Source organism: Dendropsophus ebraccatus, chromosome 8 (genome assembly GCF_027789765.1).
Source record: "Dendropsophus ebraccatus isolate aDenEbr1 chromosome 8, aDenEbr1.pat, whole genome shotgun sequence".
Lineage (NCBI taxonomy): Eukaryota > Metazoa > Chordata > Amphibia > Anura > Hylidae > Dendropsophus > Dendropsophus ebraccatus.
Window position 1 is genome coordinate 58649004 of NC_091461.1, and position 23669 is coordinate 58672672.

Genomic DNA, 23669 nt, shown 5'->3' on the forward strand with positions numbered 1-23669 from the left:
TGCAGTCTGTTTTGTTTTTTTTTCCCCATCCTATTTTGCATAAAAAAAAAACTGATTGAAAAACAGATCAATACGCATCTTTTTTTAAGTGTATACAAAAACGCGGTCAAACACGTTATTTGTGTACACAAAAAAAAGGATGCATTTGTATCAGTTTTTTTTTAATGGAAGTTAATGGGAAAACTGATCAAAATGGAGGCACACAAACACTTCCTTTTTTTGCAAAGAATGGATGGGGGGGGGGGGGAACGGACTGCAATAACACAGTGTGAACCCAGTCTAAAACAGCTGGGCTACAAAGTTACGCTAGAGGTTATAAAATGGCCTGAGGGGTATGAATTCGCCTAGGCCAAAATATACCTCGGGTATAAAATAGCCTAGGCCAAAATATACCCAGGGTATAATCTAGCCTAGGCCATTTTAACCCTTTGTATAGTCTGGGCTGGGGGTATACTCTGGCCTGTTATACCGGGTTTAATTAGCTACCTGATCTTCCCTTCTTAGTTTTAACCCCTTAACACTCTGCACCATCACGGCATTGAAATGGATTACAGACTTGTCAACTAGGTGTCCGGGGCCCAATCGGCACCCTGTAGCATGCTGATTGGTTGCTATGGTTGCCGAGGAAACCATTTATTATAACAAACATAAAATAAAATTATACTAGTGAGACATGAAAAGGGGGAATAATTGTTTATAGTGCATTACATATAAGTGAATACAGTAGACATTGATAGGGCTATGACACCCTCACACTAATTCTGAATGCACTCATGTATAAATAACAGTGCAAATAACCTTAAGTTATCAATCTGCATGCTGTGCGGAGCCAAATCTGTTTCATAGCCAGTTTAATCTTACAGTATTCCACAATTGTATACCAAGAAATATAATCCCATGTTTGACTGTACTTGCCAGCAAATCTATGATGGGAAGAGATTACAATGATGACAACACTGACTCTAAGTGTTGCTATATTAAATATTTGCACTTACAATTCATATACGTGTTTTCCTATCCATTGGCAAGAACGCATATATATATAAATTCTTCAAACATGTCGTTTTGCGTTTGGAGAAAAGACAGTCAGCAATGGTGAGTCTATTTACTACAATGATGAATTTTAACAGATAGGGCTCATGCACACTGAGCAAAAGATGAGGAATTGAAGTGGAAAGATTTCTGCTTGAAATTACTCCTCTAGGGTATGTGCATACTGAGCAATTCTTGAGGAATTGTAGCTGAAAGTTTTCAGGCAGAATTTAAGCCCCCCATTGACTTCTATAGGATTCCTCTAGCAGATATACAGCAGAAAATTCTGCTCGGAAATTCTGCAGTGTGAATGAACAGCAGAGCAGAAAACCCATTCAACACAATGGGACTTTGCTCTGTACATATTTTACGGAAGGAATTTCAAGCTGAAATTCCTCTTCAATTTCTCACCTAATTCCTCGCCTTTTCCTCAGTGTGCACATAGCCCAAAGAAGTAACATCTCACTTCTTTGGGCAGAAAGCGGATCCGCAAAGGAAATTTACGGGCAGAAATTCCACAGTGTGAAAAGCACAGCGCAAAGCCCAGCTCAATTTAAACGGAATCCGCTCGAAAATCCGCCTCTTTTGCTCAGTGTGATGAGCCCATACAGAGCATGTAAAGTGGCAGCATATACATATAAGAGAGCATCACACCTACCTGGGATTTAAATGCTGTGCTGTTTTTATATTATTTAAAAAAATTAAACACTTTATTACTTAAGAAACTCTGTAGGCACTGTTAAAAATATATTGTTCGTGATACTATTTATTTGCACTTGCGCAGTTTACCATGCAAGATCAGGAATGTGATCATTTATTAGGTCGTGCGATTACACATGCAGCGATACCTAATATGTTTGTTTATTTATTTTTATATATAAAATGGGAAAAGGGGGGTGATTTAAACTTTTATTAGAGAAGGGAATTTTTTTTTATTAAGGAAAACACTTTATTTTTATTTTTTACACTTTCACTTTTAGTTCCCCTGTGGACTTTTACTATTTCTGCAGTGATCTCCCATAGAGACCACTGCAGCATACTTAATACATCAATGATCGATAAGATCAGTGCTGTATTACTCTGGTCTGCTGCAGACCAGATACATCGATTGCTGAGTCGGGATCAGGGGCACGTAATACATTTGAATGCAGCTGTCCGTTTTTAATTGTGGTTCTTTTTGAAGGTCAATTAAGTTTAATAGTAAGGGCAGTGTAAAGGACGTGAATAAAAACGTCTGGGAATAATTGTCATGACCATTAATTTGACGTCTGCACAATGTCCATTAGTCAATACACTATGGGGCACATTTATGAAGGCGGACGTACAAGTACAGTCTTAAATTAGGCCCTGCCCCGTTTTCCCTGGCCGGATTCACTAAGACTTTTTGTAAACCCGGCTAGCCCAGTGCCCCAGGCAACAAACCTACAACTGCTTCCAGCAAGGTGTAAATTATGATAAATCAGGCGCGAGAGGAGGCAATGTCTCCTCCCTGTCTGCCCATCAAGTGAGCCTGGGATACGGCTGGCGTACGCCAGGGAGAAGGGGCGAATCTGCGGCGCAGATTTCATAAATGTCCTCCTATGTGTATTGGGCGGTGCTCATTCCATTGACTTCAATGCGTTCTATTGACTTCAGTTTTGATTTGGTAATAACGGACATTATTTAAAAAAAAAAAGACACTTTTTTTTTTACACCAGCTGATTCTGAGATTGTTTTCTCGTGACATATGGTACTTTACATTTCTAGTAAATTGGAGTCGATACTCATAACGAATCTTTATGAAAAACACCAAAATAACGTGAAAAATTGTGAAAAAATGCATTTTTCCAACTTTGAAACCTTTCTGCCTATACAGAAAATGGTTATGCCACATAAATTATATATTAAATAGCATTAGCAACATGTCTACTTTATGTTGGTAGCTTTTATTAAACTATATTTCATTTTTTTTTAGACAATAGAAAGCTTAAAACATTAGCAGCAATTTTCCAAATTTTCAGTAAAATTTCAAAATCAGATATTTTTAGGGACCTGTTCAGGTTTAAAGTGTATTTGAGGGGACTGTATGTTAGAAAGCCCCACAAAGCACCCCATTTCAGAAACTGCCCCCCCCAAACTCTGCAAAAGCACATCCAGAAAGTTTTTTAACCCTTTAGGGGAGTCACAGAAATAAAAGCTATGTGTGTAAGAAATTTGAAAATTTTTATTTTCTGTGCAGAGATTTTATCGTAATCCAATATCTTTCATAATGATAAACCTATTAGCAGAGAAATGCACCCCAATATTGATTGCCCCGTTTCTGCAGTTTATAGATATACCCCATATGTGGCCCTATTGCTCTATTTGACGCAACCACAAGCCTCAGATATAAGGGAGCGCCTAGTCAATTTCAACACCTCCATTATATTTGGTCATTTTTGACCGCACCACTTCAGGTTGGCAGAGGCTCTGGGGTGCCAAAACCTAAAAAACACCCCTAAAGGGACACCATTTAGAAAACTACACCCCCCAAGGAATGTAACAAGGGGTGCGGTGAGCATCTGGACCCAGAACAATGTGGTGTAAAAAAGGAAAAATTTAATTTTTTACACTAAAACGTTGTTCTAGCCTTCATTTTTCATTTTTACAAGGGGATAAAAGAAAAAATAAAAACACGAAACGTGTAGCGCAGTTTCTCCCGAGTACAGAAATACTCCACATGTGGACATAAAGTGCCAAGCGGGCGCAGGACGAGCCTCCAAAGGGAAGGAGCGCCAATTGGCCTTTGCAAGCTGGATTTTACTGGAATGGTCATATCGCATTTACAGAGCTCTCGTGCTGCCAAAACACTGGAAACCCCCCACAAGTGACCCCATTCTTGAAACTACACCCCTCAAGGAATCTAACAAGGGGTGCAATGAGGATATGGACCCCACTGGTGACGGGCACAAATGTGGAACAATGTGACGTGAAAGTGAAAACTTTCATTTTTTCACTTTCACGGCACAAATGTGCCCGTCATTAAGGGGTCCATATCCTCACTGCACCCCTTTTTAGATTCCTTGAGGGGTTTAGTTTTCAGAATGGGGTCACTTGTGGGGGTTTCCAGTGTTTTGTCAGCACAAGGGCTCTGTAAATGCGACATGGAGTTCATCATCCATTCTGGCCAAATCCAACCTCCAAAATCCAAATGGCGCTCCTTCCCTTCGGAGGCTTGCCCTGCGCCCACATGGCGCTTTATGTCCACTTGTGGGGTATTTACGGACTCGGGGGAAATTGCTCTACACATTTTGTGTGTTTTTTTCTCTTTTAACCTCTTGTGAAAACTAAAAATTTAAGGCTAAACCAACATTATAGTGTAAAAAATGTAATATTTCATTTTCACGCCATATTGTTCCACATTTGTGCCCGTCACCAGTGGGGTCCATATGCTCACTACACCCCTTGTTACATTCCCTGAGGGGTGTAGTTTCCATAATGTGGTCACTTGTGGGGGGGTTCAACTGTCTTGGCAACACAGGGGCCCTTTAAATGCAACATGGCCCCTCGAAATCCATTCCAGCCAAATCCAGCCTCCAAAAGCCAAATGGCGCTCCTTCCCTTTGGAGGCTTACCCTGCACCCGCATGACGCTTTATGTCCACATGTGGGGTATTTCCGTACTCAGAGGAAATTGCTCTACACATTTAGTGTTTTTTTTTATCTTTTAACCCCTTGTGAAAATGAAAAAATCAAGACAAGATCAATGATTTAGTGTAAAAATTAAAAAATTTTTACACTATATGTTAGTCTAGCCTTGATTTTTTCCTTTTCCACAAGGGGTTAAAAAAAAAAGTGAACACAAAACGTGTAGGGTAATTTCCCCTGAGTACGAAAATACCCCACATGTGGGCATAATGTGCCATATGGGCACAGGGAAAGCCACCAAAGGGACAGAGCGCCATTTAGAGGCTGGAATGGAGGATGGAGGCCATGTTGCAATTAAAAAGCTCCTGTGCTGCCAGGACAGTAGAAACCCCCCACAAGTGACCCCATTCTAGAAACTACACCCCATAAGGAATCCAACAAGGGGGTACAGTGAGCATATGGACCCCACTGGTGATGGGCACATATGTGGAACATGTGCCGTGAAAATTAAAAATAAAATTTTTTCATTTTCACGCCACAAATGTGGCCGTCACCAGGGGGCCAAATCCTTGCTGCCCCCCTTGTTAGATTCCTTAAGGGGTGTAGTTTCCAGAATGGGGTCACTTGTGGGGGGTTTCTACTGTCCTGGCAGCACAGAGGCTTTGTAATTGCATCATGGCAGTCTCTAATGGGAATGGCGGCCATACCTATTTAGCTGGGGAAAAGGGACAATTCTAATTTATTTGGGGGTATTAGGCCAATTTTTAGTTTATAAGGTTGAAAATGACAGGTGTCCATCAAATTCAACCTGTGTTGATCCAGAGGAAGGCCTTGTGAGGCAGACGACAGTAGCCTCATCACTGGGGAAAAATTCCTTCCTGACTCCACAATGGCGATCAGAATAATCCCTGGATCAACGTGACCCCTGAAATAGGAATAAGGGATAAAATTTAGAAAATGTAGTGACGTGTGGTGCGCCTTGAAGCAATCCAGTATGCAGAGGCCGGGGTGATCAGGACAGGTGTCACACTGGAAAATGGCGTCCTTCCTGATCCACCTGTTACGCCACACTCTGCACTTCTTCTGGGGTCTCCTGTTTTCCAGTGTGGGGGGCGTCACCTGGAAAATGTTTTCCTGGTGCGATACGGGGTCCTTCATATCCAGAAGTGCTGGGTCCGCTCCATGGCTGCTAAATATTAGGGCTTTATTACGGCTTCTGATATTTTCGGATCGTGCCGCAAGCTATAGTAGCTCGGGCAGCGAGGGACCAGAAGAGGGGGTGCTGGTATAAAAGTTATCCCCGTACAGGTGGTAACCTTTATCCAGCAGTGGGAAGATCAGTTCCCAAACGATCTTCCCACTAACTCCGAGGATGGGGGGGCATCTGGGGGCTGGATTCGGGTGTCCCTTCCTTCATACACTCTAAGGGTACGTGCACACTGCGGAATGGCGAAGGATAACCCTTTGTGCATTCCGCAGCTGGCACCCACCGGCGGACTGATGCAGGCATGCGTCTCCGCACATGTCATAGACTCCATAGACTTGCAAAGGAGTCTATGACACGGGCGGAGACGCACGCCTCCATCAGTCCGCCTGTGGGTGCCAGCTGCGGAATGCACAAAGGGTTATCCTTCGCCATTCCGCAGTGTGTACGTACCCTAAATCTGTAAGTGTACCTTGAGGTACGCTCACAGAGTTTGGAGAATTTCACGCCATACCGTGATCTCTTATTGGGACGGTACTGGCGGAAAAGACGTGTCTGGGGGGCAGCGTACACTACGCTACCCCCAGACACGTCACTGGATGATGAGGATGAATGGAGGAACGAAGGATCCCCCCATTCATCCTCACTGGCTGCTTCGGTGTCGGAGGCAATAATAACGTATGTGTCTGACGCCGAAAACACCCTGGGGGCCATCTTTATACGGGGACTAGTATATGGGGTATGTAAATGTGTAATGTAGTGTAGTGTAAAACTTTATTCCATATAGTGTAGTGTTTTTTTGACAGTAAGAAAAAATATCCCTACGCCAAGAAAGGAGCTGCTGATAAATGCCGCACTTATGTGGGGCACTTATCAGCAGACAGTGGCGGTAGGATATAGGGGGGGAAAAAACGCCCCTACGCCAAAAAGGAGGAGTTGCTGATCAGCGGCGCACTTATGTGCGATGCTGATCAGCACTCAGTGGCGTTAGGGCGCAAAAAAATTTAAAAAAAATTTTGAAAAAAAAAAAAAATCTTTTTAACCCAAAGCAACTGATCAGCCGCTAGGGGGCAGTAGAGCAACGCTGCCGGAGATTGCCGAGGCCCGCCGAACCCGAGGACCCGAGCGTTTCCGAAGATTTCCGACGCTGGACGACCGAACCCGGAAGTGACCCGAAGAAGACGCAAGGGCGGCGCAGACCGCAGATCTTCGCTCCGGACGCCCAGATCAGGTGAGTATGGTACACCTGCACCACACACACCTGTTCTGCACCCCTCAGCTACCTAGCTGAGGGGTGCAGAACCCGGCGACACTGTTTTTTTACAGTATGATCCCCGTGATGTACTGGCCGGCCTATCACGGCGATCATGGGGGTGGCACCGCGACCATCTTTAGTGGGGACACTAATGGCGATTGGTGCTATCTCGGACAGCACCAATCGCCATTGCTTTCCGGGTCACCGATGACCCGGAAAGCTGAATTTAGCTGCTATATGCTGATCTGTATTGATCAGCATATAGCAGCGATCGTCGGCAAGGGAGGGGTTAACCACCCGCCGTGCCGACGAGCAGAGATGGCCTGCTATACATTATAGCAGGCCATCTTCCCCGACCGCTGTGTGTGAACACACAGCGATCGGGGAAACATCGGGCGTAAGTATATGCCCGTTTGCGTTAAAGCCCACCCTGCGGGGGCGTATACTTACGCCCGATGTCGTTAAGGGGTTAAAATTTTACATATTTTGAAATCACAATTTCATTTTGACCTTGTTCAAAATTATTTGCATCATAATTTAAAGTTGTAGTGGTCAAACTTTGTATGTCAACAGGATGCTTATGCTTGTGAGGGTATGTTCACACTGAGTAAATTTGTCAGAATTCTGCGGCGGAACCTTCCGCAGCAGAATCCCGCCTGTCTCAGTCTGCCATAGCCCATCTATGGGAGAGCACACGCTCCTCTGCTGCCGGACATGTCACCTCCTTGAACGACAGCAGTGGAGGAGCACAGGCTCTCCCATAGATGGGCTATGGCACACTGAAACAAGCGGAATTCCATCCAATTTTACTATTACACTATTTTAGTGTGAACATACGCTAAGGCAGCATGTCTCCAAATATCACCTACCCAATTCATTGCAACAGTCATAAAACAGCTAGATAAGTTTTTAGTTTATCTAATTTTAGTTTTTAATATTTAATACTAATATTTAATATTAGTAATTAATATTAAATCTAATGTAGTCTATGGGCCATACAGGGGAGAAGGCTAAGTGAGACCTCATTATAATTTTATCCTTTGCAAATACCAGAAGGCCATCCAGGCATGTTGATGTATCCTTTGAAATATCAATACCAAATGCAGCCTCCAATGGTTCCCTCTACGTATCATTAAGACCAGGAAAAACCAACCCTTTTCAGTGCCTAGTGCCTCAATTTTTAACTGGTCTGCTCCCCGCTTGCCAAGTGGGTGGGAAGGGGGTGTAACTTTTCACAATGAAAGGCATGCCAGATTTATTATTTATACTTGCACCCAGGCATAAATTATAGGCACTGTTTCTGGAAGAAATCATCTATGTGTGTTTTTTTTATAACCTTTTAAATTATCTATATTTATATAAAGGGGTAGTTCAGCAAATCTGATATGTCTACCAATACTTATCAGCTGCTGTAGGTCAGGCAGGACGTAGTGTTTTCATTTCCATTTCTGGACAGCAGGGGAGGTTTTCTATGCAGATTTCAAATGGACAGTTCCTGACATGGACAGAGGTGGCAGCAGAGAGCACTGTGTCAGACTGGAAAGAATACACTACTTCCGACATGATATAGGGTATCATCAATGACTGTGTTGAAATCTCCTAGAATGTAGAGGATACAGACAGGTTTACTTAATTATGAATGTTACAATTTCTATCACGGGGACAGATAAAGTGCAGAGAGTTTACATTTCATAACTTACAAAATACAATAAAAACAACTATACCTTACCATTCTATAAATAAAAGTATTGAAAGCATGCCAATATAAACTTTTGTGAACCATTATTGAAACACTGTTTGCACATAAAAAGATCATTAATATTGGTACAGGCTTAAACGACAACTCCGGTGATTTTTTTGTTGTTGTAATGTGCTTTAATTACCCTTCTACCCCACTTCCCTATCACCCTCCCCCTTGATTTCCCCAAAAAGTATTAAAACTCAAAGGTACCTGATCCCTGTCAACCACTGCCAGCGCCATCTTGTTTCAATGACATCTTCCCTGCGCGCCGGCATCACTGTGAGACGTCAGCAGATGACTCACAGCTTGCTCAGCTCCAATTGGCTGAGCAAGCTGTAAGTCATCTGACGCTGCCAGCCAAAGAACAAGGAAGTGCCAGAGAGTAGAAGATGCCGACGAGAGCTCCAGAACCCACGATCAGTGGGAGATTCGAACAGAGATGGAGCCAGGAGTGTGGGTGAGTATAGAAACAGCATCGGCTATATCTTTTTTATTTTCCCTTTGCGCCGGCGTTGTCCTATAATAGACTGTAGGAAGCTTATCTTGAGTGAAAAATGGAGAGAGACCCAACTCAAGCTTTTTCATAACACCATAAATGCTTTTCAGTTCCCTCCATCCCCCGCATTACCAAATAGAAAAGCTGCTTGTCCCCAGTGGCATCTGCCAAAAGCAGACCTACTCCATGGAATATGCGCATGCCGTCGCCTTGATTCATACTGGACAAGGGTCTCTAATCTGATTGCAGAAATTCTTAAATTTCTGCAATCTTAAAGGGGTATTCCACCCCCAAAAAATGAAATTCTTTCAAAGCTGGTATTATTGTTGAGTTTTTTGATGTTCTAGGAGAATTAGGGGGGCGGGGCTTGGGCCAGGTCCCTTATGCGTATCCTCTCTATAGCCCACTTTATGAGGATAAGCAGGCTCCATTGTAGTGCAGTTTACCAGGATTTATTCTGGTATATAGATTAAACTCCAACAGAAAGAAACATCAGGGGTGACAATGATGAAATGCTTCCTATCACCCACACAGTCTGGCTGCTTCTCAATCTAAATCCGTCAGAACCAGGTTATAGCTTATACTAATGTTATCAATATGTCTCTCAAGTATGGCGTCTTGCTATGTAATGGTTTCATTCTGTAAGCTATGTTCGTACCAGTCTTTTGCCATTGTTATTGTATTTTATGAAAAATTGAATAAAACATTTAAACGCTAAAAAAAGACCATTATTTTCTCGGGAGATGGAGACCATTCTCATTTACCATTCTTGTGAGCAATTTCTGGATTCATTTTAATTGTCTTAAATGTTGACATTCTATCAACTATCTTATATTCTTATATTTAAGCCTCCCACTGCCACCCCACCATACTATACAGTATGGTTCCTGTTTTAGTTTTTCACAGAGTTGTAGTCTCACGTTAAAAAGTTTTGATTTACAACGATCATCACAAATTAATAGGGATGTGCAAAGTTTTGAAAAATTCAGTTTGCCAGGTTCGCAAATTTTTGGTGTAAAATTCGAAAACTTGTGAACTGAACCTTAACGAATCGCACTAAAACAGCTAAACAATTGTTTACCTCTTTTAGTGCAGTTTTGGTGCACAACTTACCTGTCCACATTCTCCCGGTGTGCTCTTCCCTGTCTCTTTGCTTCCAGCCCACTCAGCCAATTACTGACTGAGATGGGAAGACTCTGCAGCCAGTGATTGGCTGATTGGGGTGTCACTGTCCAGACAAGAGTGACAGCCTACTTAGCCTATCACAGGCTGTGGTGCTATCCTGTATCAGTCAGTCACTGATTGGCTGAGCGGGCTGTCCCTCTAGAGATTAGATGATTTTGAGGCATGGGGACACAGAAGAGGACACCGTGGGAGTGTGGACAGAAGAGCACATCTTTTTTTTAGCAGAAAGTCACTTAGCCAACTAAGCACATTTTTGCAAACATTGTAGCAAATGCCTACAAAGTAATATTTTAACTAGTGGGACGTCCCATGGCTATACTTATGAAAGCTGATGATGCAAGGCTTGTGTCCTTACTCCTATGTATTTTTTTATATTAAACACAAATCAATCAATCTATCTATCTATCTATCTATCTCCTATCTATCTCTCTACCTACCATAAGTGGACCATATTTCCACTGAGATTATGAACATATAAGTGAGAAAAATCTAGGTCAACACCCCAAGATAACTAGTATATTTAATGTTGTTTTCCAGACTTTCATTCTTCACGTGGTGGGAGCACTTGGATTCTTTGTAATACTATGTCACAGCGATTGCAATTGGCAAAAGAATACACTTACTAGAGGAGCCAAAGGTCAGCTGACTTTTAATTTCAATACAATACACTGTATGCCAGCTATATTCATTTTGACATAGGCCATGTTCACACAGTAAAAACCTGTATTAAAAAAAAGTTACCCTAAGGGTGCAAACACACAGGACGTATATGCAGCGAGTTTCTCGCTGCGTAAACGCAGTGAAACTCGCTGCATATCCCGTCCCTGTGTAGTCAATGGCGGGAAAAATCGCAGCAGGGATGAACATCCCTGCTGCGAGTTTGTCTGCAGCCCGCCCTTTTAACCCCCCCGGCTGCCGGAGCTGATACTTTACCTGATCCCGGCTCCGACGGTTCCCAGTGTCTTCAGCAAACCGGAGCGGGGACCAGGTAAAGTATATGCTCCAGCCAGCCGCCGCCCGCAGCCTCCTTAACACATCCTGCAGCCCCGGTAGCCCTGATCATCCCCCCGGCAGCCCCGATCGGGGCTGTGGGGGGGCGATCGGGCGCCCGTGGGGGCGATCAGGGCTGCCGGGGCTGCAGGATGTGTTAAGGAGGCTGCGGGCGGCGGCTGGTTGGAGAAATGGGCCAATGGACCAGAAGTAAAAAATGGTTAAAAAAACAAACAAAAAATACAAATACAAAAAAGTGATATGCTGATATGCCCAAAAAGTTCTTTACCTGATGAGTGCAGGGCTGTGAATCATTCTCCTCTGCATTCCTAAGATATTCTCTAATTGCCCCAATGCTAATCAGGGGCATAGGAGCATTTGGGGTGTCACCCAACGGCCCGCAGCACCAGCCTGCCCCCGCCCAGCACGCCTCCTCCTGTGCCGCCCACTATGCATAATCATAGGAGGTGGCGGACTGGGCTGCTCCTACTCTCCTGATTAGCATTGGGGCAATTAGAGAAAAAATGCAGAGGAGAAGAGGAGAATGATTCACAGCCCTGTAGTCATCAGGTAAAGAGCTTATGGGGCATATCAGAAGGTTCATTGGGCAGAACCTGCTTATAGTGCCACTGCAACCCAGCCTCATTCTCAACTGCACGCAAACAATGGATGTGGTGTGTTTAAAGGGAACCTGTCACCCCCCGTGCCGGGGTGACAGGCTCCCGACCCCCCGTTAGAGCCCCCTATACTCACCTAATCCCGCCGAGTCCTGCTTCTGGAGGTGGTCGGGTGATGAAGATCTCAGCCGCTGCAGCCCAGCGTGCGCCCTGAGAGATGAGTCCAACACCCATAGAGAATGACAGGAGAGTCCAGCGCTCCGTCATTCTCCATGAGCGTTGAACTCATCTCTCAGCGCGCGCGCGCCGGGCTGCAGCGGCTGAGAGCTTCATCACCCGACCACCTCCAGAAGCGGGACCCGGCGGGATTAGGTAAGTATAGGGGGCTCTAACGGGGGGTCGGGAGCCTGTCACCCCGGCACGGGGGGTGACAGGTTCCCTTTAAGAGCTTCCTTCAGGTACAACTGAATTTTTGGAGGAAAAATAGCATTTACTAGTGAGAGAATAGCCAGAACTAATGCTGCTCTGCCTATACAGACACACAGCTTCTCCTAAAAAGTCACCAGAAATTACAGTTAAACTTTAACATATATTATTTTTAAACACAGCACTCATGGTTTGTGTGCAGTTGAGAATGAGGCTGCAGTACATAACATAAACTGTAGACAGGGGGGAGGGGGGGGGCACTGTTTTTGAATAAAGCAGGCACATTTTTTTAATCCTCCAAAACATGTTCTTGAAAGGGCTTTCTGGCTAAATAAATTTAGTATGTATTGTGATACTCTGACATCCACTAGTGGCATTGTGTATTTTCTGCTATGTTTTGTCAAATTGTACTGTGGTACTGTGGTGCTATTGCTTACAAAGGCTGGTTCCAGAGTTTAGGCGGTCCTGCTCAGATGGCATAGAAGAGAAGAAAATATATCTCCCATGATTCCTCTTGAACAGTTTTAAAAAAGCTATTTCAGTATATTAGTACTTCTGGTCACTCTGTTATTTTTGGATGGGGGGGAATAATGAAGATGAATTTCTATACCACCAAAGACAAAAGTAGAATCTTCTAGTTTTGAAAATATTACAGAATACCAAATTCACTACATGCAAACATGCTTATAATATTCTGTGTCTTTAGGAGGCTGCTTGAGAGATGGCAAACTGCAAAACTATACTTCCAAATGGTCAACAGACAATTGTGAACAATGTACTTGTTACAAATTCGGAATAAAATGCTGCACCCAGTAAGTGTCCACATTGATAATAGCTCTTACCTTACATGAAGGATATACATTCAAGAAATCAGATGTGTCATTACCAGTGTTAATTATTAGAAAAGCAGTCTGGCTATGTTCACACACCTTCACCATGACGGACGTTTTTAGTGGACAGCCCCCATTTAACAGCAAATAATGGCCATTGTTTCAAAAACAACGGTCGTTATTTTGAAAACAATAGCTCTTAAATGATGGCTGTCATCTAAAAACAGCCATTATTATTAGGGTGTGTGAACATTTATTATTAGAAAAAGGACCCTACCAGCCAACTAATATGCAAACTTTACTTCAGCAAATAGAAATGTAACTTTCTATTAGTTTGTCTTAACCTTAGGCTATGTTCACACAACGTTTTTTCAGCTCTGTGTAAAATGACGTCCGTTATTTTGAGTCTAAAATAACGGACATTATTTAGCTGTCTGGCCTCCCCTTAGTGCAGTTACTGGTGTTTGCACATTATTTTAGTTTGGGATTACTAACTGGACTTTGGATGCGGCTTAAATGAAAAGTCCATTGAATTTAATAGTAAAAACGAAGAAAGAACCGTGACAAAAGAAAAACTGTGTGTGAGCAACTAATAAAAAACGTCCACTGTTTGCAAAAGACGTTCGAAAATAATGATCATGTTCATTATTTTGACATCCGCGGTAAAAACGTCCGTTTTTCAATACATTGTGTGCATTGGACATCCGTCTTCCCTTATCTCTATTTTTGATGTTGTGTGAACATAGCCATAAAAGATCTTTTTAGATTTCTTCCCCTTTATTGGTACTGCAAATGCTGTGAATTTTCTGCATGGAAAATCTGTAGTACATATGCCACAAGTGAAGTCAGCTAAACAAATAAGCCTGAGACCCACAAAAGCCCTGATAGTAAGATCTGACAGCGGCATGTAAAGGGTTAAATAGAATCTTTTAACACTCAGCCTGACTTGGGTACTTTACTTGGCAGTCCCCTGGTGAGCATGTTACCTTTTGGTAATTTGTCTGTGGAGTGGATTATGCACAATCTCCGTTCTCCTACTGAAATGAAGAGTCAAAGAGAAGTTGTGGCTCAGCGTTTGTGCTGCACTCTGGCACACCTCTCCTCCCTCTTCTTTATGAATAATCTCTGCTGTCCAGCCACCTGCCCGCTCAGCGGTCTCTGATTGTAGATCAGTTCTCTGTAGGCAGCTTATGTCTTAAAGATATACTATATAGTTGAATCTCCTGCCCAAATGTGTTGGAGCCATGGTCTAGGGGTAAATCATCTGTGTAGAGAACAACAATGTTTATTTTCCCTTGGTTCAATTCCTCTGATGGAAATTAAATATAGGTACATATTTTTTCTTTATTCTTATTATTGTATCATTTTTAGGCTGCGTTCACACTACGTATATTTCAGTCAGTATATGTATATTTCAGTCAGTATTGCAACCAAAACCAGGAGTGGATTAAAAACACAGAAATGATCTGTTCACACAATGTTGAAATTGAGTGGATGGCCTCCATTTAATGGCAAATATTTGCTGTTATTTTAGAACAACGGCTGTTATATTGAAATAATGGCAGTTCTTTACTGTTATATGGCGGCCATCCACTCAATTTCAACATTGTATGAACAGAGCCTTTCTGTGTTTTTAATCCACTCCTGGTTTTGGTTGCAATACTGACTGAAATATACGTAGTGTGAACGCAGCCAAAGTGCAAATATTTCCCAGCTCCAAATTAGTTTTAAAATTCAGGGGATTTTTTAATACAATAATGAGAAAAAAATTAAATTAAAAAGCTGTACTTCATTTCCATCAGGGAAATCGAATCAAGAAAAAATTTACATTGTTGGTCTCTTAGATTATTCTCCCCTGGACCATGGCTCCAATATATTTGGGTAGGAGATTCAACTATATCTGAGCGTTTTTTTCAGATGAGTGTTTCTGCCTACAGAGGTCTGATCTGCAATCGGAGACACTAGCTGACATCTGAGCGGGGAGGAGACAATGCAGCAGGGATTATCCATGAAGAACAGGGAGGAGAAAGCAGTGTTTATGTGTGCAACAATGCGGCACAAATGATGAGCCACAACTGCTCTTTGACTCTTCATTACAGTAGGAGACCTGAGATTTTGTATAATCCACAGATTCCCTTTAATCTACAGTAGAAGCCCATCTGCCTTATTTTAGACATGAAAAGGTGGTGGCCTAGAGTAAGGACCCTTAGTGACCACCGTTAAAGAGTGTATCAGTGGTCAAGAGGTTAGACATACAGGCTCAGATATACAGGCACAGCAGCAAATATACAAAAATTCTTCAAACTGTGTGTAACTTTTGATGAATAAGTGTAAGGTGACACATGCACTTACTTCTTAAGCAGAGCAGCACATACACTGCAGATGATGAATTCCCCCCATACATATGCACTATGGGAAAAATTATCAATGCTACTTCTGGTGTACGTCAGCACATATCTGTGCCTTCTTGTCGGAGTTCATCCTGTTAACCGAGAGGTGGACAGTAGGGCGTGACAAGATAAGCATGACTGATTTATCATGATATAGACCTGGTATCAGTTCGACCACTGCTTTTAGAGCAGAGTGGTAGTCGGTAATCTAGACAAAAAGCTGTCAATAATGGGAAAGAAAGAGCAGCATATCAGAAGGAGGCAAGTTTGCTAAATCAATGTATTTGCAAAAATATTGAACTTGACGAGTTCTACAAGTATAACTATGTTATTTGAGATGGGAATACCCCTATAACATAGGCCACCTTAAACCTAGTGACAGATTCACTTAGAAATACTAATAATAAATATAATATTTTTTTTTACCAAAACATTATAGTATTAATGGTAAAAAAAAAATCACTTTTCCATATCTAGCCACCAAAAGAAACCCTAGATTGCACAATTAATGCAGGGCCATATTAACAGCTGCTGCTGCCCTAGGCACTAAACCTGAGGACGCCCCATTTTCACTTACCAATTAGCATCATGATTTTCTAGTTTCTGAACATCATATTGATATCTGAGTCCTAGGCTGCGATCCCACATTTACTGTACGTCCCCACATGCAGCCGAAACCAGACCCTCATGTGGTAATCAATAGGCGTATGGCCACTAATCCTGGTAACAGACTACTGGGGAAGAAATGGGAGCGTGGTTTTGGCCACATGCATTTCTCTACATGTAGAATCATTGAATCAATGATTAGAGTAGTTTGCATATTGTCTGAAAGAATTCTCACCACAGGACTGGTAGATTGGTAGGTAATAGCTCCAGGGGTCACATTTAACACTGCCAAACCAGACCTGAACAATACCGCTATACTGTGACTGGATAACACCGCCACACCAGACCTGATCAATACCACCATACTGTGACTGAATAACACTGCCATACCAGACCTGACCAATACCAACATACCCCCTCGCCCAAAAAAAGACGTCAGATTTACTGGCGAGTCTGAACAGGAGGTTGTTTTCTTCTTACTTATATTGTAAGTCAATAGAAAATGAATCCTAATGTATGGTGGATGACATACAACTGCATCCGTTTTTACCATCTATTCTGCATTATTCCCCCTCAAAATGGATATGTTAAACAGACAGCAAAAATGTAGTGTGAACCTAGCCTAAAGCCATAATTGCCTGCCTCATTATATGGTTTCATTTACAAATAAACAGCATTGCATTGTCCGTGTTGACTCTTTGTCATGTTTTTGCTTCTGCAGGGATGCAATCTTAGTAGGATTCAATCCAAGGATGTGCAAGGCCATTAAAGTAAACTGTACTTACAAAGTTGTGAGAAAAAGAGATCCCTCCATTCCGTGCGCTTTTAAACTACTGGAATTAGATAGTGACAGTAGTGACAATAGTGAAGGCACCTCAAGCGATGAAATTGATATGAAGGAGTACTTAAAGTTACTTTCACAATACGAAAACAATGAAGACTGTGACAAAACCATTGAAGACTGTGAGGAAAACATTGAAGAAGAAGAAGAAGAAGAAGAAGAAGAAAACAAAAAGAGGAGTAAACTTAATGACATCTTAAAATAATAGATACCTTTGTTTCTGGTCTGACAAATGATAAATGATTATTTTTGCAATAAAGTTGGTCTGCCTGACAATAAAAGATGATTATTATCCATCCATCATCTGTTGTGTCTCATTCAATAATCAAAGGCAAAATATTGCAAACAAAATGCAGGGAGTGTGGTATAGTGTAAAATGGTTGTGCATTGCATGCGCTGTATTTACTATAATATAAGCTGCACGCGGGCATAAACTGTAGCGTAGATCTACACCAGCTCAGAGTTGGTGCTTATGCTGGTTTAATAAGTTTAACCCAAAATAGTGACCACTTCCTCTATGAGGTTGATATGTGTCCCCCTTCAGCAAACCTGTGATGGCATCAATGGTAACCATGGCAGTCAGGTTAACTGTGAGTGGGAAACTAACAGGTATAATACACAGCAGTGCAGATGAACAGCTATATACTATACTAGGGATCAGTTTCAAGTACCCTTTCAAAAAGTGAAAAATTCTGCATAGTCAACTTTATTTAAAAAAAAAAAAGCTGAATAAAAATCATGAAAATATATAAACACAACATAATAAATGTGAAACCAATTAAAATAGTGTTTTCCTTTTGTAATAAGCATAATGGTCATCCTTTGCTTGTTACTGGAGACTTTAATGCAGTTATGTCCGAACAGCTTTATAGGAAAAGAATAAGTCCATCAATACGTGGAGTCGGTTGCTCCTTCCTCCCCTAATTGGTTGGGGAGCTAGGACTGATTGACCTATGGCGGGTGAGAAACCTGGAGGTGCAAAAATGTTATTGTTGGAATAGATCTAGCAACACACAGTCCATATGGCCCTAGTAAACACTGGTATGGTAAAATGGGTTAGGGATATTAGTTATTTATCATGTTGTTTGTCTGACCACGGCCCATTGCTGGTGGACATAGATACTCAGGGGAGTAGAATTGTCCGTACTTACAAATTAAATGCACATTGCTTTACTTAGAAGACATACACAAAATTGATAGTGAGTTGTAAGAAATTTTGGGATTAAATTTAGGCACTGCACCAATGGACATAGTTTGGGATACAGTTAAAGGACAACTCCGGCGTTTTTCTTTTTTAGCTTATTTAACACACATTACAAAGTTATATAACTTTGTATCGTGTCTAAATAATCGGTCTGGCCCCGATACCCCCCTTTCCGACCCCTGAATCCACGCACTTGCGCACCAGCAGCCTTTTCGCGGGTGGCGGGAGATTCGAGTGCCGATTGTCACCGAAGGGATGGTGAATATGAACTGTGTGTGTGTCTGTGATTTTTGTTTTTTTTCTTAGGTCCCGCCGGAGTTGTCCTTGGGGGCTAGGTTCACACTATGTAACTGTGCGGCTGTATTTTTTATGCGGCTGTAAATGTGCGGATGAAACTCCGGCCGTGGGAAAAAATAGACATGCGGCTGAAAACATACGGTCATTTACTTGGAAATCTGGTTCAACTAAAAATAACAAATAAAATCTTAAGAAAGTGATGCAAACACCTCTGGATGCATCTGGGAAAGCAGGGAACACAGTTTACATGAATTGCTATTACCGGGGTTTGCGATCCTCTGCAGTATGCCGATGTCTCTCATGGTTAATCTATTAAAATAATAAAACACATTTTCGTTGTAATAAAGTGCCTTTCGTTGTTCAATAATTAAATTTAAACTAATCCATCATTTTGCAATTAAATATACTGTTAAAATAAATAGATATATAAATAAATGTATATTTATATATATATTTCCCTTACGTCCCATTGGCATCACAACATATGGGGTATTATCGCCCCTGCGAGCCCCTGGGACGAAGGAATATTTAATGAAGTAATCAAAATAAATTTTATTCCCCTCCTCCAGGAAGTATAAATAGGCCCCGCCTCCCTTTTTTTTTTCTTCGAGCTATGATCCCCAGAGTGTTAGTGAAGATCAGACTGGATCAAGCATCAGTGATCATGGTGACACCCTTCTGGCCGAAGAGGTCTTGGTTTGCCCTGCTCATGAACATGAGCAGGGGAGACTTCTGGAAACTTCCTCTAGATCCGGATCTGATATCCCAGGGACATCATTTGTGCAGGGATCTAGCCAGTCTCGGCCTAACGGCTTGGAGGTTGAAGGGTCCATTCTAAATACTGAGTATTCTGAGAAGGTTTTGCATACTCTTTCTCATGCCCGTAGTGAGGCCACTAATAAATCATATACTCGTATATGGAAAATTTTTCAGAATTGGTGTGTTCCTAAGAATATTAACCCGACCAAACCATCCACTCCACAAATTTTGGAATTTCTGCAGGAGGGGTTTGACAAAGGGTTAAAACCTAATTCCATTAAAGTACAGATATCTGCCCTTTCAGCTAACTTAAACTTACGTTTGTTTCAGTTTATGGAAATTAAAGCCTTTGTCAAAGCTGTAACCAGGTTAAGACCTAACCTAGTGAGGACTGTGGACACTTGGGATTTATCCTTTGTGTTGAGACAATTGTGTCTTCCTCCATTCGAACCACTGGAAGAGACGGATCTCAAATTTCTTACCTTCAAGGTCACCTTTCTCGTGGCTATCACCTCCGCCAAGAGAGTGGGAGAACTCCAAGCCCTTGGATCTTCTCCACCGTATGTAACCTTCTCTCAAGATAAAGTCATATTGAGATTTCTTCCGGGGTTCCTACCTAAGGTGGCTTCCTTTTCTAACATAAACCAGTCAGTGGTCTTACCTGTGTTTTCTCCCGCAGCATCTTCTGAAGAAGAGTTGGACCTTTCGCTGCTTGACGTTGTAAGATCTATCAGAATATATCTAGATTGGGTAGGTGCATTCCGAAAAGAAGAGAATTTTTTCATCCTGTTTGCCGGGAACAATAAAGGAAAGAAGGCATCTAAGCCCTCTTTGTCCAGATGGATCTGCGATGCCATCTCCCTGTGTTACTCTACCGCCAACCAAACTCCACCGGAGTTCACCAAAGCACATTCTACCAGGGCGGTGGCTTCCAGCTGGGCTGAAAGATCATCTGTACCTCTTGAGGATATTTGTCAGGCTGCCACCTGGTCCTCTCTCTCTACATTTGTAAAGCATTATAGATTGGAGTCCATTTGTTCTACAAGAACAATGTTTGCTAAATCTGTACTTAATGTTGCTGTGATCAGTAACCCACCCGATGGGAACAGTACTTGCTAATTCCCCATATGTTGTGATGCCAATGGGACGTAAGGGAAGTGAAAATTATTATGTTAATTTGTTTTATCTAAGACCCATTGGCATCACAAGACTCCCTCCCTATTGTTACTACTCTTTATAATTGACTGATGATCTAGGGAGGCGGGGCCTATTTATACTTCCTGGAGAAGGGGAATAAAATTTATTTTGATTACTTCATTAAATATTCCTTCGTCCCAGGGGCTTGCAGGGGCGATAATACCCCATATGTTGTGATGCCAATGGGTCTTAGGGAAAACAAATTAACATAATAATTTTCACTTATTTTTTGACAGTAAATTTAATTGCACAATGATGGATTCGTTAGAATTAAATTATTGACCAACGAAACTGAATTTATTTCAACGAAAATGTGTTTTATTAATTAAATATTAATTAGTACAGGAAGCTCCATAAGCCGTTAATTCATATGCCGGCAATAGAGCTTTCTGTACTAATCATCACTTTACTTTAATGAAAACATCAAATGTTTCTTCTAATTATGTTATCACAATAGCATTATTAGAAGAAACATTTAGAATTATATGTGCGCTCAGCTGATTGGCTGATCGGCTCAGCGCACATATAATGAGCCGGTCCGCAGTACAGTGACTTCATTGTGCTGCAGACCAGCGAAGAGGACACATCGGGGTGAGTATAGAGCTCTCCCCACCCCCTCCCCAGCACTGCACCCCTGCCAGCAAGGAAGGGGGGGTGAGTTAACCCCTTACTTGCTGGGATGGGTGCAGTCTGACATCAGTCTGGCCCCCAAGGGGTTAAGGGGGATGCAATACATCCTCCCTTAACCCCTTGGGGGCCAGACTGTAAGCAGCGATCTGTAAAGATGCTGCATACTGTAAGGAGCACAACACCGCTCACAATGATGGGTGTTGTGCTCCTGTTTGTGGGTTTTTTGTGTGTTTCTCCCTTTTTGTTTTTCAGATATCGGTATCCTGTGGATTACGTCGGATTCCGTGGACGTCGATGACCAGCGTTTTTTTAATGTTTTTTTTTTATAAAATGGTCAATGAGGGGTGTGGGGGTGTTTTTATTTGAATAAAAAAAAATTTTCACTTGTGTCTTGTCTTTATTTCTTTACTTTATAGACTTAGTAGTGGAAGCCGTCTAATAGACGGAATCCATTACTAAGTTGGGGCCTTAAAATGGCTAACACTAACCCCCTATTATTACCCCAGTACCCAATGCCACCAGGGGTACTGGGAAGAGCCGGGTGCCAGTGGTCCCGGAGCGTCAAAATTGGCGCCCGGTCCAGGAGCTCCAGGACCCTATGCGTTTTTTTTAAAATAAATAAATAATTTAAAAAAACCGCATAGGGTCCCCCCTATTTTTATAACCAGCCAGGTTAAAAACCAAACGACAGCAGCCTGGTAACACCAGGGTGGGAAGAGCCATTGGTTTAGGCCCTCCCCAGCCTAAATCTTACCAGCCTGCTGCCGCCCGGTCCAGGAGCGCCAATTTTGACGCTCCGGGACCACTGGCACCCGGCTCTTCCCAGTACCCTTGGTGGCATTGGGTACTGGGGTAATAATATGGGGTTAGTGTTAGCCATTTTATACCGGCTAACACTATGCCCCGACTTAGTAATGGATTCCGTCTATTAGACGGCTTCCACTACTAAGTCTATAAAGTAAAGAAATAAAGACAAGACACAAGTGAAATTTTTTTTTATTCAAATAAAAACACCCCCACACCCCTCATTGACCATTTTATTAAAAAAAAACATTAAAAAAACGCTGGTCATCGACGTAGTCCACGGAATCCGACGTAATCCACAGGATACCGATATCTGAAAAACAAAAAGGGAGAAACACACAAAAAACACACAAACAGGAGCACAACACCCATCATTGTGAGCGGTGTTGTGCTCCTTACAGTATGCAGCATCTTTACAGATCGCTGCTTACAGTCTGGCCCCCAAGGGGTTAAGGGAGGATGTATTGCATCCCCCTTAACCCCTTGGGGGCCAGACTGATGTCAGACTGTGCCCATCCCAGCAAGGAAGGGGTTAACTCACCCCCCCTTCCTTGCTGGGAGGGGTGCAGTGCTGGGGAGGGGGTGGGGAGAGCTCTATACTCACCCCGATGTTGTCTCTTCGCTGGTCCGCAGCACAATGAAGTCACTGTACTGCGGACCGGCTCATTATATGTGCACTCAGCCGATCAGCCAATCAGCTGAGCGCACATATAATTCTAAATGTTTCCTCTAATAATGCTATTGTGATAACATAATTAGAAGAAACATTTGATGTTTTCATTAAAGTAAAGTGATGATTAGTACAGAAAGCTCTATTGCCGGCAATATGAATCAACGGCTTATGGAGCTTCCTGTACTAATTAATATTTAATTAATAAAACACATTTTCGTTTAAATAAATTCAGTTTCGTTGGTCAATAATTTAATTCTAACGAATCCATCATTGTGCAATTAAATATACTGTCAAAAAATAAATATACATATAAATATACATTTATTTATATATCTATTTATTTTAACAGTATATTTAATTGCAAAATGATGGATTCGTTAGAATTAAATTATTGACCAACGAAAGGGACTTTATTACAAAGAGAATGTGTTTTATTAATTTAATATATTAACTATTAGAGGCATCGGCATTCGGCATCATTGCCGGCTATTTTTGAAGTACTCCGTACGGACCGCCTGTCAATCCTCGGCCGCATGTCCAGCCGCAAACAATGGTCTTGTTCATTTTTTACGGGTCCGTTTACGATCGGGCCGTAGATTCATACATAGTGTGCACTGTGCAGCCGTATATCCTATAATTTCCAGCGTACGCATGAACCACCAAAAATACCGCCGCACAATTACAGCCGCAAATACAGCCGCACAGTTACAAAGTCTGAACCTGGCCTAAAGCTGTAAGTAGAATATTTTGAAATTATACAGAGTAAGAAAAGACACTATAGAATGATAGATAGGAAGAATTGGACAAATATCTATTGAATAAAGCTAAAGCACAGACGGATTTTATATCTAAGAAAAAATATGTCGGCACCCCAAGCAAAGGACTTA

General features: G+C 42.1%; 1 protein-coding gene across 2 annotated transcripts; it reads left to right on the forward strand.

Annotated features, from left to right (window-relative positions):
• The first annotated feature begins 670 nt into the window (after positions 1–670).
• LOC138798611 (beta-microseminoprotein-like) lies at positions 671–17438 on the forward strand. 2 transcript variants are annotated; one of them, XM_069979145.1, is made up of 4 exons: positions 671–1095; positions 11056–11155; positions 13258–13363; positions 17099–17438. In XM_069979145.1, the coding sequence occupies exons 1-4, from the start codon at positions 1093–1095 to the stop codon at positions 17421–17423; spliced, it is 534 nt and encodes a 177-aa protein (XP_069835246.1). In that variant the 5' UTR covers positions 671–1092; the 3' UTR covers positions 17424–17438. The 2 variants fall into 2 exon arrangements, with proteins under 2 accessions (XP_069835246.1, XP_069835244.1); XM_069979143.1 differs by lacking the exon at positions 671–1095 and adding an exon at positions 9240–9294.
• Positions 17439–23669: the final 6231 nt, after the last annotated feature.

Bases quoted from the DNA above. Each gene is read 5' to 3' on its own strand.
- LOC138798611 (XM_069979143.1), top strand. The intron at 11,156-13,257 runs GTCAGCTGACTT...CTGTGTCTTTAG, and splicing joins ACTTACTAGAGGAGCCAAAG to GAGGCTGCTTGAGAGATGGC. The intron at 13,364-17,098 runs GTAAGTGTCCAC...TTGCTTCTGCAG, and splicing joins GGAATAAAATGCTGCACCCA to GGATGCAATCTTAGTAGGAT.